This window comes from Chiloscyllium plagiosum, chromosome 1 (assembly GCF_004010195.1).
Source record: "Chiloscyllium plagiosum isolate BGI_BamShark_2017 chromosome 1, ASM401019v2, whole genome shotgun sequence".
NCBI classification, from domain to species: domain Eukaryota; kingdom Metazoa; phylum Chordata; class Chondrichthyes; order Orectolobiformes; family Hemiscylliidae; genus Chiloscyllium; species Chiloscyllium plagiosum.
This window is the reverse complement of record NC_057710.1, coordinates 85,331,329-85,348,068: the sequence shown is the minus strand read 5'-3', so window position 1 is coordinate 85,348,068 and position 16,740 is coordinate 85,331,329. Positions and strand designations below refer to the sequence as shown.

Genomic DNA, 16,740 nt, shown 5'->3' with positions numbered 1-16,740 from the left:
GACATATTGGCATTGGAGGCAATCCAGAGAAGGTTCACTTGGCTGATCCCGGAGATGAAGGAGTTATCTTATGAAGAAACACTGAGTAGGTTTGGCCTGTACTCGCTCGAGTTTAAAAAGATGAGAGACTTATTGAAACATATAAGATTCTTTGGGGGCTTGATAGGCGAGGTCCTGAGGGTTTCTTCCACCTTGAGGGAGAGTCTATGTCCAGAAGGCATAACCAAAAGGGGGTTGTCCATTTAGGATAGAGCTGAGGCTAAATTTCTTCTTCAGTGGGTAGTGAATGTGTGGCATTCATTACCTCAAAAGACTGCCCTTCTGTAAATTGAAAGCTGAGATAGACAGATTTTGATTATGGAGAAAAGGCAAGAAAGTGGAATTGAGGATTATCAGATCAGCCACAATTTCATCGAATGGCAGAGTAGAATCAATAGACCGAATGGCTTACTTCTGTTCCAACATCCTATCACCCGACAATCTTTCACATCCATCTAAAACACAAATGGGACCTTGGTTTAACATCACTTCCAACAGATAGCACCACTGATTGTAGAGCATTCCCTCAGTATCACTGGAATATGAGCCGAGATATTGTGTTCAACTTCCTGGATTCAAAAACCTAAGTGCTACCAGCGTAACACGACTGATTTTCTCACTGTAATTTATTATTCAGCAATCCCTAACAGACATTCTGCACCAAATTCATGGGAGTAAACTTAAAATGTTTTCTGAAACATTTGGGTGTCACGGTGGCACAGTGGTTAGCACTGCTGCCTCACAGCGCCAGAGACCCAGGTTCAATTCCCACCTCAGGCAACTGTCTGTGTGGAGTTTGCACATTACCCCCATATCTGTATGGGTTTCCTCCGGGTGCTCCAGTTTCCTCCCACAGTCCAAAAATGTGCAGGTTAGGTGATGTGGCCATGCCAAATTGCCCGTAGAGTTAGGTGAAGGGGTAAATGTAGGGGAATGGGTCTGGGTGGGTTGTTCTTCGGAGGGTTGGTGTGGACTTGTTGGGCTGAAGGGCCTGTTTCCACACTGTAAGTAATCTAATCAAAACAAAGACTAAAGAACGAGTATCGATCTTAGAAAAACTATTCATTAATAATATTCATGGTGAGATACAGCCCATGATGCTATCATTCTGACAAATCACTACTGAACAGTTAATTGCGGTAACGCGGCAGATTAACCAAGTTGTTATTGTTGGAGTTCTGTATTGGCCTGTACAGCTTTTCCCAGAGATAATCTGTGTAGATGCTTGGAACCTAGTGTGGTCTTTTTATTCAGGGCTTGTCAAATATACTGTTGATTAATGAAGGGGTGTGGAGAAGAAAAATCGGATATTTAGCCTTCTTACGTATCCAAAAGATCTAAGTATTTTGGGTTAATCATAAAGTTAACAGAAAATAAAATCTATTAAATTAAATGATCTTATTTGAACTGTTCAGATCTTCATGTTCCATCACAGAAAATATATATCAGTCTAAGTGGAGTTCAGTCACATTTCACCCAGATGATCCAAGGATACATATGAAATGATGTATGGAAGTTAAAAATCATACAACACCAGGTTATAGTCCAACAGGTTTATTTGGAAGTACAAGCTTTTGGAGTGCTGCTCCTTTGTTAGGGAGGTGGTGGGGCAGGATCCTTTTCCACTAGCTACCTGACAAAGGGCCAGGGTTCTGAAAGCTTGTACTTCCGAATAAATCTGTTGGACTATAACCTGGTGTTGTGTGATTTTTAACCGTGTTCGCCCCAGTCTGACACTGGCACCTCCACATCATTAGGAAGTTAGTTGGTGAATTGATAAAGATGTGCATAGAGAAACCACTACAATGCTTCAATGTATTTTAAATGATCAACATGCCCCAAAATAATTTCCCTTAGCATGCTTAATATTACAGCAAATGTGGTAGAAAGGAGAAGTTAATTGTTTGGATTATAAAAGCAAGGATACAACGGTGAAACATTGGTGTCAAGGGAAAGGCTCTTATCCTGATAAGAGACTTGTTTCTTAAACATTACATACCACTGATAACAATTGACCTATGAACTAACATCATAACAAACAAATCTTGTAGAACTGAAACATTAGGCATAAACTTAATATTATTATTAGATAGAAATCCAAAAATGGTCTGCATTTTCCAATGTTCGTTTCTGCACCTTGTATGGGAGTTGTTTGTGAAGACCCTGTGAAATCAAGAAGATTCCGATAGAATTGCCCAGGAAATTAAAGATTCAATTGGATGTTCCCCTACACCTCAAGCCTTCTGAAGGTCTGCTGCCAACCCAAAATGCCATCAGACCTGTTCACAGAAACTAAAGGGGTTTGGGCTCAGGGGTTTCCTCTGCCAAAAGAAGGAAATGTTTGAACCTTTTCTTTGGGATTGGGGACTGCAGACTGGAAGGAAGTAGAAATCACTGATAAGGTAAAAGGGGGAAGCAGGATTTGCAAGAAGAGTGGATACAGTAAAGCATGGATGGGAAGGGAGTCATGTGGGAGGAGGATTCATCCACAGTCAGGAGCACCCTGGCTTCTGGGAGAACTTGGCAAGATTATCTCATATGCCAGGGTCTTGAGGGAAAGTGAGCAGTTTGAGGATCATGTTGGTGGGATGCAGAGGGAGATCCTGAGGGGTGCGACGTTTATGGGGCTCATGGGTCTTTGAATATGTGCAGAACCCAGAAGGTTCCAATAGTAGTGAGAGGTTCTACTCACCAGCCACGTAAATTCACCATTTTTAAACATTATAGAAACCAGTTAATTACGATTATGATTATGAAATGAGATGAAGGAGTGGTAATGGACCTTGGTGGATGTGATACCATCTAAAACATCCACTGGCCTATTTAAACACCAAAATAGAAAATTTCAGTCCACATGTAGAGTCAGGGTTTTGAGTCATTTCAGTATGGAAACAGTACTGTTGGCCCAAACAGGTCCATGCCGACCAAAATGTCTGTCCATACTAACCGCATTTCCCTGCACTTGGCTAATATCCTTATAATCCTTTCCTGTCCATGTATTTGTCCAAATGCCTTTTAAATGTTGTTAATTTACCCGCCTCAACCACTTCCACTGGCAGCTCATTCCATATGCGTACCACCCTCTGTTTAAAAACGTTGCCCCTCAGGTTCCCTTTTAATTTTTCTCCTCTAACCTTAAACTGACACCCTCTAGTCCTTAATTCCGAATCCAGGGAAAAAGACTGAGTGCATTCACTATATCCATGCCCCTCACGATGCTATACACTTCTATAAGTCCCCCCTCAGCCTCCTATGCTCTAAGGAGAAAAGTTCTAGCTTGTCCAACCTCTCCCTGTAGACCATTGAGTCCAGGCAACATCCTTGCAGCCTGCTTGCTGCCCATGCACTGTGTTTTCCGTGTAAGTTTCTACCACATGGTACAGGTGAGCAATTGACCACCAATCTCTAAAAGTTACAACACACTGACAGGGGTGTAAAAAGTCAAACTAAGCACTAAGTTTTACATCTAGGTGCATAGATTCGAAAAGTAGGGGAGCTATGCTAACAAACTTTAGACCATGCTTACAGTATGCTGTGCAGTTCTGGCCACTATTATAAAATGTATAAGTGTTATAAAAAGACACTGGGGGGAGGGGGAGGGGTGTGTGTGCAGAGGAGATAAACAAAGATGATATTGGAAGTGCTTGGGTATACAGATCAGGTTGAGCCTCATTTAACATAAGAAAAGAAACCTGGAAAGACATAATGGATGGTTTTAAAATTATGACAGGTTTTGATAAAGTAGATGCAGATGTCTCCATGTGTGCTGAAGAGTGTTGAGTACTAGAGACCAGAATGATGAGAATCACCAAGGAATACAATAGGGATTTCAGATAGAATTTCTTTACCCAGTAATGGGTATACAGAGATTTCATAGGCAGTTGTTAAAGTAGGAGGAAGCTGGATAAGCACTTGGAAGAGAAAGGAATAGATGATTATAGTAGATTGAGACATGGAAAGATATGAAGATACTGAAATGGAGGATAAAGGCTGCGACGGATTGGTTAGACTGAATGTCCTACTTCTGTGCTTTATATCCTCTGTAACCCTTTGCATCACATCATGCAAAAACTTGCTTTCTTTCCTCTGAGCTAATTCATTCAGATGATTATGTTGGATAAATGAGTGAAACCAATCAAAAGCACAGGAAATATAACTTTATTAATATTTGTTGTAGAATTTTCTTGACAATCTTTTTCTATAATTATTAAAGATCTTATTTTACAGCCAGCATTCCAAAAGCCAATAATTTGGCTGCATTTTTAACACTTTCAGGAAATTGCAAATATTACTTGTATAACTGAGTATTTGTAATTTCCAGAATTCCCTCTCATAGCTTATTAGAATAATGGAATTATGCATGTGCAAATTGTATCCATAATTGAGACATCTTCTGTTTGTTCAAATTGATTTGAAAAGTGAAATTTTCAAACATTACTGTCAGCTAACCTTTTGCACTTAATGCCATTTTTTAATGTATCAGATGCAAAATATGGCAAGATATGGAATCGTCAATGTGAAATATTTCAGTTGGTTCTCAATTGCATCACACATTCTATTTTTCTGAAGTTTGGTTCTACAACAGATAAACAAAATTATCATATTAAGTACACAAATTTGTAAACTGAAAAAGGAAATTGAGTTATAGAGATGTACTGCATGTAAACAGACCCTTCAATCCAACTTGTTCATGCTGATCAGATATCCGAAATAAATCTATTCTCATTTGCCAGCACTTGGATCATATCCCTCTAAATTCTTCATATTCATATACCCATCCTGATGCCTTTTAAATGTCGTTGTTATTATCTAGAGACATAGAAACATAGAACATTACAGTGCAGTACAGGCCCTTCGGCCCTCGATGACCTCTGAAACCAATGTGAAGCCCATCGAACCTACACTATTCCATTATCATTCATATGATTATCCAATGACCATTTAAATGCCAATAAAGTTGGCGAGTCTACGACTGTTGCAGGCAGGGCGTTCCGCGTCCTTACTACTCTCTGAGTAAAGAAACTACCTCTAACATCTGTCCTATATCTATCACCAATCAATTTAAAGCTAAGTCCCCTCGTGCTAGCCATCACCATCTGAGGAAAAATGCTCTCACTGTCCACCCTATCTAATCCTCTGATCATCTTGTATGTCCCTATTAAGTCACCTCTCAACCTTCTTCTCTCTAATGAAAACAGCCTCAAGTCTCTCAGCCTTTTCTCATTAGACCTTCCCTCCATACCAGGAAACATCCTGGTAAATCTCCACTGCACCCTTTCCAGTGCTTCCACATCCTTTCTATAATGCGACGGCCATAAATGTATGCAATACTCCAAGTGTGGCAGCACCAGAGTTTTGTACAGCTGCAACATGACCTCATGGCTCCAAAACTCAATCCCTCTACCAATAAAAGCTAACACACCGTATATCTTCTTAACAGTGCTATCAACCTGGGTGGCAACGTTCAGGGATCTACGTATATGGACACTGAGATCTCTCTGCTCAACCACACTGCCAAGAATCTTACCATTAGCCCAGTACTCAGTATCTCTGTTACTCCTTCCAAAATGGAAGGAGTATAATCATCTATTCCTCACACGTTTCTGGATTAAATTCCATTTGCTACCTCTCAGCCCAGCTCTGCAGCTTATCTATGTCCCTCTGTAACCTGCAACATCCTTTGGCACTGTCCACAACTCCACCAATCTTAGTGTCAACTGCAAAATGACTAACTCATCCTTCTATTACCTCATCACCAGCCTCCACCACTTTCTCTGGCAGTGCATTCCATACATGCACCACCCACGTCATGAAAAGGTTGCCGCTTAAGTCCCTTTTAAAATTTTCCCCTGTCACCTTAAACCTATGCCCTCTACCTTTGGCTCCCCCACCCCAGGGAAAGACTTTGTCTATTTACCCCAGCCATGCCCCTCATGATTTTATAAACCTCTATAAAGTCACCTCTCAGCCTCTGACACTCCAGGGAAAACAGTCCTACCGCATTCAGCCTCTCCCCATAACTCAAACCTTCCAACCTGGCAACATCCTTGTAAATCTTTTCTGAACCCTTTCAAGTTTCACAACATCCTTCTGACAGCAGGGAGACCAGAATTGTATGCAGTATTCCAATTGTGGCCTAACCAATGTCTTGTACAGCCATAACATGACCTCCCAACTCCTACACTCAGTAAAGATAAGCATGCCAAACATCATCTTCACTTTCCTAACAGTCATTTCTTCTATAACATGATAGTTGTGTTCTGGTGCGACCTTGGTCTATGTAAACATTTCACCATAAGAATAGCACTTAAAGTGTTGGCAATGTAATCATGTTTTAAAAGTTTGTGCTTCACAAACTGCAACCCTTATTTATCATTCCGGTTACAGCCAATTCGCATTGACGAAATGTGTGTCATAGCAGAACAACCTGTACTCGTGACTTCACATTCAAGAAGCTATGAACCCACACTCCAAGCTCTCTTTGTTCAGAAACACTCTTCACGACCTTACCATTAAGTATATACGTCCTGCCCTGATTTGTCTTTAAAAAGTGCAGCACGTCACATTTATCTAAATTACTCCTCAGCCCATTGGCCCAGCTGATCAAGATCCTGTTCTACTCTGAGGTAACCCTTTTTGCTGTCCACTATACTTCCAAATTTTGGTGTCATCTATAAATTTACTAACCATACCTCCTGTGTTCAGTTCCAAATTATTGATATAAACAATGAAAAGCAGTGATCTCAGCACTGATCCATGTGGCACACCACTGGTCACATGCTTTCAGTCTGAAAAGGATTCCTCCACTACCCTCTGTCTTCTACCTTCAAGCCATTTCTGTGTTCAAATGGCTAGTTTTCCCTGTATTCCATGTGATGTAACCTTGCTAACCAGCCTACTATGTGGAACCTTGTTGAGTGCCTTACTCAAGTCCTTACAGACCATGTCTACTGCTCTGCCTTCATCAATCCTCTTTGTTACTTCTTCAAAAAATTCAATCAAGTTAGTGAGATATGATTTTCCACACACAAAGCCATGTTGATTATTCCTACTCAGTCCTTGGCTTTCCAAATACATGTAAATCCTGTCCTTCAGGATTCCCTCCAACAACTTGCCTACTGCGGGTGTCAGGCTCACCAGTATAGTTCCTTGGCTTTTCCTTACCACCTTTCTTAAATAGTGGCACCACGTTAGCCAACTTCCAGTCTTCCGGCACGTCGCCTGTGACTATTGATGATACAAATATCTCAGCAAGGGGCCCAGCTATCACTTCCCTAGCTTCCCACAGAGTTCGAGGATACACCTGATCAGGTCCCAGGGATTTATCCCCCTTTATGCATTTTAAGATATCTAGCATTGCCTCCTCTGTAATATGGAATTTTTTTGAGATGTCGCTTTTTATTTCTCCACATTCTCTATCTTCCATATCCTTCCACAGTAAACACTGATGCAAAATACTTGTTTAGTATCTGCCCCATCTCCTGTGGTTCCACAGATAGATGGCCTTGCTGATCTTTAAGGGTGTTTTATTTTTGTTATTGGTGTTCACATGGAATAAGAATTCTTCTTCTGGGTATATAAAAATCTCCAGCCTGCTGCTAACTCCTCTGAGCCACATCATCCTTCTGCATATCCATCCTCCACTTTCCAGATATGCTGTTCCGGGAGCTGTTGATTTGCTATCCTCCTTTTGGAAAAAAAGCAAGCTCTGGTGCTGACCTATTTGAACAATGCTGCCTCTGGTTGGGTGGTGCCTGTATGTGGTTCAAAAGGAAATTGAATTCCACTCTCCCCCTCTCATCATTATGCTATCATAAGCACCTCTGGTGTAGTTGCTAGTGTCAAATCAGAAGATGTACTGTTTTATAAAATCCCGAGAGTTTTACACCATGTAAAGCATAAGTGTTCCCTCGTGAGACTTTAAATACTGATTGCTGCTCTGTGAACACTGGGTCCAAGTGGATGTTAATTGACAACTTGCTTCTGGCAACTTAGATGTGTTCATACTGATGTCAATAAACATGAATATTAATCTAAGGATATTAATGCACACTTTATTTGCCCAGCAGGCAATTACAATGATTTCAGTTATTTTGAATCTTTGCATACAGACAAAAAGCACTCATTTCAGAGAGATCATGGGATTAATTCTGGGCCCAGTTGATGGTTCTAAAGCACTGAATCTTTCCTACTGTCAGATGTATCCCATTAATTGAATCACTTGTTTGAATTACAGTCTTATGATCACCCTGGGTATCCGTTTTTCCATAATCCTTCAATTTATCTTGTACTGGAAAAGGTTAACATAGAAAATGCCATTATTAACAGTACATATAAATCTGAACTAAATATATGCCCAGTATCAAAAAATAAGGCCCTGGAGGGATTGTAATTACATACTATCCTGAGCCATGATGCTCACATGTCATGAACGAATAAGAGAAAAGTCCACCCACTATTGTATTAAACATTTGAAAACAAAATCAAAACAATACACTGAAATGATCACTTATTCAAATTTGGGCATACAAAATGTGGGTTGATAATCCATATTTTGTTTGCGAAGTATGTTCTTCTGTAAATTACTTTTCTATTAGGGCACAATCAGCTATTAAAAGAAATTAAACATGTATGGTAAGAGCATAGGTGAATGAGAAACAGGCCATTCAGCCCCTCAGTCTTGCCCTACTGCTCAATAAGATCATGGCTGATCTGCCCGGGCCTCAGCTCCTCTTTTATGCCTCCTCATAGTCTTCAACTCTCCAATATTTCAAAAATCTTTCTATCTTTTTAAGTGTCTAAGCCCCCTCTACACCAGCACACTAACTCTTTCTGTTTCATCACACGAACACCCAGAGCCCTCAAATTTTTGTAGTCTCACTCCATTTAAATAATAGTCTGCCTTTTGATACTTCCTACCAAAGTGCATGACCTCATAGTTTCCTAAGTTAAATTCCATCTTCAAGTTTTTGCCATTAACTCAACCAATCAATATTGCTGGGCTGATTCCTATATTCTCATCACAACATGCACTCCTCCCTATTTTTGAATCATCAGCAAATGTGGATGTGTTACACATCATCCCTGCTTCAGTGAGATATAGATAGTAAATAATTGAGAATTGATCGTTTTGGATTTCACTTTCCAACATGAAAAAAGACCCATTAATCCTAACTCTCTGTCTTATGTCTGCTAACTTATCTTCGATCCATGCTAATATATTACCCCAAATATTGTGAGCTCCTATCTTGTGCAATAACTTTTTTATATAGTATAATATTGAATGCCTTCTGGAAATCTAAATACACTGTTTGGGCAGAACAGTGGCTCAGTTAGCACTGCTGACTCAACAGCGCCAGGGACCCAGGTTTGATTCCAGCCTCAGGCGACTGTCTGAGTGGAGTTTGCACATTCTCCCCGTGTCTCCGAGTGCTCTGGTTTCCTCCCACACTCCAAAGATGTGCAGGTTAGGTGAATTGATCATGCTAAATTGCTCATAGTGTCCAGGGATATGGAGATTAGGTGCATTAGTCAAGGGTAAATGTAGAGTAATAGGGTAGGGGAATGGGTCTGGCTGGATTACTCTTTGGAGGGTTGGTGTGGACTTGGTTAGGCCAAATGGCCTGTTCCCACACTGGAGGGATTCTATGATTCTATATCTATTTGTGCCCTTTTATCCATTCTGCTTGTTATATCATCAAAGAACTCTAGGTAATTTGTCAAACATGATTTCCCCTTCACAAAATCATGTTGATTCTTTAATAGCATTAAGCTTTTCTAAATGTCCTGCTATTGCTTCCTAGCATTTGTACTTTAACATTTCCCTAACAATAGATGTTAGGCTAACTGGACTATTCGTTTCCTGCTTTCTGTCGACTTCCTTTCTTGAACAGGAGTGTCATATTGGCAGTTTTCCAATTCACTGACTTCCTCTCAAAATTCAGTGAGTTCTGGAACATTTTGACTGATGCCTTCACTATGTATACAGCCACTTCCTTTCAAAGCCTTAGATGCAAGCCATCAGATGACTTGTCTGCATTTATTCCCATTACTTTGTCAAATAGTTTGTCCCTTGAACCATCATAGATTGACTTGAAACTTATTTAACTCTATTGTAAAAACACTTTGAATATTTAAAACCATAAAAACATTAGGAATTCAGCTCCTAGTTAGCAGGTGTGGATAGCATGATAAATTCCAACATAGAATACTTGCAGCTACCACTGTTAACATAGGGTAATGTTCATCTTAAATTAACGTTTTTATAATACTCAGTTGACCAGTTGGAGAGTTATTATTTAAAAAACAGTGCCAATCAAACCCATTTTGTGTAGTGCATCAGGTCAATAGTGGTACTGCCTCTGAATCTCTCAATACAGATGCTATCAGTAGCTTTGGGTGGAGATGAGATACTTTCCTCAGGTAGGTAGAGAAGTGTGTGTGTGTGTGTGGGGGGGGGGGGAGACAGGGAAATTGAAAAGCCTGACGACACTGCTGAACTGTGTCATTTATTGTCCACTTTATAACGATACCAGCAGAATTTTGTCAGTAGACTGCAGAATTACCCTTTAAGTTCATATTCTCAGGAGGGAGGAGTAAACTTACCCATGGAACTGTTATAATTGTTGTAACAGGCAATCATTGCTATTCAGCTAGCAAATGCATTACTTTTCTGACATCAAGTTGAAGGGAATCCTGAGGGACAGGATGTACATGTATTTGGAAAGGCAAGGACTGATTAGGGATAGTCAGCATGGCTTTGTGCATGGGAAATCATGCCTCACGAACTTGATTGAGTTTTTTGAAGAAGTAGCGAAGAGGATTGATAAGGGCAGAGTGGTGGATGTGATCTATATGGACTTCAGTAAGGCGTTTGACAAGTTTCCCCATGGGAGACTGGTTAGCAAGGTTAGATCTCATGGAATACAGGGAGAACTAGTCATTTGGATACAGAACTGGCTCAAAGGTAGAAGACAGAGGGTGGTGGTGGAGGGTTGCTTTTCAGACTGGAGGCCTGTGACCAGTGGAGTGCAACAAGGAACAGAGCTGGATCCACTACTTTTGGTCATTTATATAAATGATTTGGATGTGAACGTAGGAGGTATAGTTAGTAAGTTTGCAGATGACACCAAAATTGGAGGTGTAGTGGACAGTGAAGAAGGTTACCTGAGATTACAACAGGATCTTGATCAAATGGGCTAGTGGGCTGACGAATGGCAGATGGAGTTTAATTTAGATAAATGTGTTGCTGAACAAAGAGACCTTGTACTGCAGGTTCATAGCTCCTTGAAAGTGGAGTCACAGGTAAATAGGATAGTGAAGAAGGCTTTAGGTATTCGATCCTTTATTGGTCAGGGTATTGAGTATAGGAGTTGGGAGGTCATGTTGCAGCCGAACAGGATGTTGATGTTGGAATATTGCGTGCAATTCTGGTCTCCTTCCTATCAAAAGAATGTCGTGAAACTTAAAAGGGTTCAGAAGATATTTACAAGGATGTTGCTAGGGTTGGAGGATTTGAGCTACAGGGTGAGGCTGAATAGACTAGGGCTGTTTTCCCTGGAGGGTTGCAGGCTGAGGATTGACCTTATAGAGGTTTATAAGATCATGAGGGGCATGGATAGGGTAAATAGACAAAGTCTTTTCCCTGGGGTGGGGGAGTCCAGAACTAGAGGGCATAAGTTTAGGGGGAGAGGGAAAAGATATAAAAGGGATCCAAGGGGCAACTTTTTCACACAGAGGGTGGTGCGTGTATGAAATGAGCTGCCATAAGAGGCTGGTACAATTGCAACATTCAAAAGGCATCTGGATGGGTACATGAATAGGAAGGATTTGGAGGGATAAGGGCCAAGTGCTGGCAAACGGGACATCTGATCGGTGTGGATAAGTTGGACCAAAAGGTCGGTTTCCGAGCTGTACATCACTATGACTCCATGTAAAATCTTGGGCTGAATATTCCCAATTTCTGGGAGTTTCTTGGAGACTTTCCTTCGGTGAGTCCTGGCAACAATTTTAATGCCGTTCTCCTCATTAAGTATGTACCCCACCTCTACAGCACCACTCTGACCCTTCTTGTACTGGACAACGTTGGATGTGCTGGTTGATCTCACAGCATTCATGGTGCAAGTACTTTTTAAAACTCTAGCTGCACACCCTTTTAAACCCTGCCAGCCTGGTCTGAAATGGTCACCCGGGTCAGACAGTTGCTGTTAAGGAGTATGCCCTCAGACATTGGGGAATGTCAGCCAATAGGGATGCCTGGAGAAGAAGCTGGTGAGTTGCAGGTTATCTATTAGATTTTAAAGTTGGGAATTGGCTGGTTTCTCACCAGTACTTGGGAAAATAGTAAACTGCATGTAACTGAGACAGGTAATAAGGAGATGTTAATGAATGCAAATAATATGACTCAGTAGTAAGATCCTCATCGAGCCAATAAAACCTTATGTGGAAAGTCAAATTTATTTTCCTCAACATCAAGAATCCATTATTTTCACTCTGGCTGTATTTCCCAATTTTTCTGTGATTTCCTATGTCATTTAGAGACTGGAAAGATGTAACCCATCTCATTGTTCATCTCTATTCTTTGCTAAAATCGCTGGCATGTCAACATTTTAATCCTTCATGTTTTTGTTACTTGGAATTACATAGGGTAATTTCTGGATTTAGTCTCTGAACATGGAGTTTTCAAAATTTACTATTTAATAACAAAATTATTTTCATTGATATCATCTCAGCCCCAAACATTAAATAGGTAAAAACAATGACTGCAGATGCTGGAAACCAGAGTCTAGATTAGAGTGGTGCTGGAAACGCACAGCAGTTCAGGCAGTATCCGAGGATCAGTAAAATCGACGTTTCGAGCAAAAGCCCTTCATCAGGAATACAGGCAGAGAGCCTGAAGGGTGGAGAGATAAGTGAGAGGAGGGTGGGGGTGGGGAGAAAGTAGCATAGAGACCGTCGCGTTGTTGTGGTTTGGCGGTGGATGAGTCCAATGACCTGCATATCCTCGGTGGAGTGGGAGGGGGAGTTGAAATGTTGGGCCACGGGGCGGTTTGGTTGATTGGTGCGGGTGTCTCGGAGATGTTCCCTAAAGCGCTCTGCTAGGAGGCGCCCAGTCTCCCCAATGTAGAGGAGACCGCATCGGGAGCAACGGATACAATAAATGATATTGGTGGATGTGCAGGTAAAACTTTGATGGATGTGGAAGGCTCCTTTAGGGCCTTGGATAGAGGTGAGGGAGGAGGTGTGGGTGCAGGTTTTGCAATTCAATGTGTTTATTTATTTTGTTACAGCTCGAGGTAAAGTGTCTATTCATTCACAATTTCTACTTGGTTTTCACTTGTGAAGTGCAATGAACAGTTTGCTGTTCATTTAAACAGAACATGGGAACAGGAACAGACCAATCAATCTGTTTGAGCCTGTTCCAACATTTGATGAGAAAATGGCTGATTTGCGGCCTAATGCTATATATCTGCCTTTGGCCTATATCCCTCAATACCTTTGTTGAACAAAAATGTATCCATCTCAGATATAAATGATCTGGCATCAACGGCCATTTGTGAAAGAGAGTTCCAAACCTAGACCACCTTTTGTGTGTGGAAGTGCTTCCCAATATTTCCCTTGAACAGTCTGGTCCTAATTCTCAGACTGAGTCCCTAATTCTAGAATCTCCAATAGTGGAATAGTTTATCTTTATCTAACTTTTCTTATCCTGTTAATATCTCAAAAACTTCAATCAGATCACCCCTTAACCTTCTAAATTCTAGATAATCTGACTATGTATGCATTTGTTTTGGTTCACCTTTTGGAGGAAATTATGTAGCGTTCTAATTTATTTCCAGAGAAACCTGTTCTTCAGAGCAGACATTCTCTGGACAGCTCAAGGCTTGTGGACAGGGTGGAATCTTCCCAGCCTCTGTGGATCACCCTGGCGATGCAGAAGCAGAAAGGATTCCGTGAGCAGCAGGCCAGCCGAGAAGAGAGAAGACAAGCCAGAGAAGCAAAGCTAGCAGAGAAACAGACTAAAGAAAATGTATGTAGCCACTATTATTTCACTCTTTAATATGTAGTCCATTTAATTCAGCTTAATATCTAATATGAAATCTGTAGGGGGTTTGGTACAATTTCATGATAAAGCTGATAAGCTTGTTACTTTTAGTAGAAATCAGCAGTTTGATGGTGGCAATATTTGCTTCCTTTAATACAACTATTATTTCCACAGTATAATTATTGGGTTTCTACTGCCAAAATCACTGGGGCCACAATGTTTGTGTTGTTTTGCCAATTTACCTTCGAAAGTTTGGCAGCATTGAGTGAATTTAAAGAAGTTAGTTTGCAAATGTTAAAGTTTTGTGACAATCTCATCTAACATAGATACTTTGCAGCTATATTTTACGAATTTTCAGTTTAAGTGTACTTCACTTGCATGTTGTAGGATATTTATAGCGCAAGAAAAGAAGCTGATAATCATCAGCATTACTTGCACATGTATACTGTCGGCAGAGTTGAATGAAAAGTCATAAAACATAACACTTTGTTTCAAATCTGGAAAATCTGTGACCATCTAAACCTGTTACAGACTCCTTAAGACCTGTCCTCTACTGGAACTGACACTCTACACACCTTAACCGCCTGCAACTATCTATCTCACCACCTACCCCTGTACAAATGCTCTCCCAACATTAGCCACTCATAGTTTACTCATAATCATAGCACTTGCAATTAGCAACTACATTGTGGATGAGCCAAATGCAGGTAAATAGGACTAGTCTATTTTGAGAAACTTGGTTGGTGTGGGCAGGTTGAATCGAAGGGTCTGTTTCTATGCTGGTTGACTCTATGTTTCTATTACAGCTGCTGTATAAATGCAAGTCTTTCCTTTTACTTTTTTCCTCAGACTCTATACCAAGCAATATATTGCCTCGCTTAGCATCTTCCTGTATGTAATCTCTCCTACCCCTATTTGCATCACCCTCTCAGCCATCTATCTGGACAGATCTGGCTCACCTATTTGTAGTTCTGAAATCTACAGATCTTCAGACCACAAGTTGTCAAGTGGGATTCAGTTGGCTTGCTCTTTTTAGGCTGCCATGGATTTTCAGTGGGAAGACGTTGACCTGAAGTGGTCTTTCATATCCTTTCGCCCTATGTGTTTCTACTCATGCCAGCTGCTCCTTAGCATGAACTGGCTGGAGGTGAGACTGCCAATTCAGTTTGGGAGGAAGTCCTACCTTGGAGAACTGCTGGCAAGCGAGGGCTTTATTGAAATGACAAGGTCCTAATGCTCTCTGACAAAATTCAGCCATCAGTTCCAGTCATCTTAAATTAATATTCACTGCCCCTCCTTGAATGGACGTTACTTCCTCTTTACCTACTCTGCCTACACCTTCATGATTTTAAATGATTCTCTCAAATCTCTTTCAACCTTCTTTTCTCTGAAGGCAAACAATATCAGCTTCTGTAGTTATCTATGTAATGGAAGTCCTGCTCTCTCTAAACTATGCTGATATTTCTGCATCTGCTCTATAGCCTCCAGTTTAGTATTAGATTCCCGACAGTGTGGAAACAGGGCCTTTTGGCCCAACCAGTCCACACTGACCCTCCGAAGAATAACCCACCCAGACCCATTTCCCTCTGACTAAAGCACCTAACACTACAGGAAATTTAGCATGGTCAATTCACCTAACCTGCACATCTTTGGACTGTGGGAGGAAACCGGAGCAAACCCACGCAGACACGAGGAGAATGTGCAAACTCCGAACAGACAGTCCCCTGAGGAATCGAACCTGGAACCCTGTTGCTGTGAGGCAGCAGTGCTAACCATTAAGCCACCATGCCATCCAAGTCTTTTCTGAAGCTTCAATGCCCAAAGTTTAGACAATACTCCAGTCTGATACAATAGTCCTGTGGAACCCCTGTACACATTGGGTCAATAGGGTGCAAGTTAGGTACGTATCCATGAGAAATAAATGTGGGGTATCCCAGATGACTAAGGATATTAATGAGAAAATACAGAAGAATTGGGAGACATATGATGCCTATTGGAATAAAACTGCAATAGAAATCAGGAAGAGTATCGCAAATTCAGGAAAGAGGCTAGAAAAAGGAAAGCTAAGAGGAACCATGAGGAAAGGTTGGCAGGCTGTGCTAAAACAAGTAGTAACATGTTCTTTGAATTTATAGCTAAACATTTAAATTCTTCAAATTTCATTTTAACAGTGAAATGTCAGTGAAGGATAGAATGGGGCCCATAAGGAACAAGCAGGGTCGGCTGTTCACTGAAGTAAAGGATATGGCAGAGTTACTAAATGAATATTGTGCTTCCGTTTTTATCAAATTAGAAAATGGTGACAATGGCCCAGTTAAAAATGTGGCTAATGAGCAACTGAGCACAATTTGTGATAACTAAAGAAGCGATGCTAAAAAGGCTGACAGCATTCCAGGTAGACAACTCACCGGGTCTGGATGGGTCCTAGATTGCTGAAAGTGTAAGAAAACAAAGTAAGAGAACAAACATTGACAGAAATTTTCCATGCCTCTCTGAACAAAGGATTTGTCCCAGGGAACTGGAGGATTGCAAATGTTTAATAAAGGGGCAAAGGAGAAGCTCGGACAGTACAAACCTGTCAGCTTGAGATTAATAGTGGGAAAGCTGGTGGAGGTCATAATATGGGATAAAATAAATATACACTTAGAGAAAAATAA

General features: G+C 40.9%; 1 protein-coding gene across 8 annotated transcripts in view; it reads left to right on the top strand.

The window, feature by feature from the left end:
* Positions 1–16,740, top strand: part of cracd (capping protein inhibiting regulator of actin dynamics) — a 216,741-nt gene that overhangs the window by 189,632 nt on the left and 10,369 nt on the right. For all 8 annotated transcript variants that reach the window (XM_043690478.1, XM_043690532.1, XM_043690470.1 and 5 more), the window contains one exon: positions 13,878–14,068. In XM_043690478.1, the coding sequence (XP_043546413.1) occupies positions 13,878–14,068 (191 nt within the window). The remainder of the gene's footprint in view (positions 1–13,877; positions 14,069–16,740) is intronic.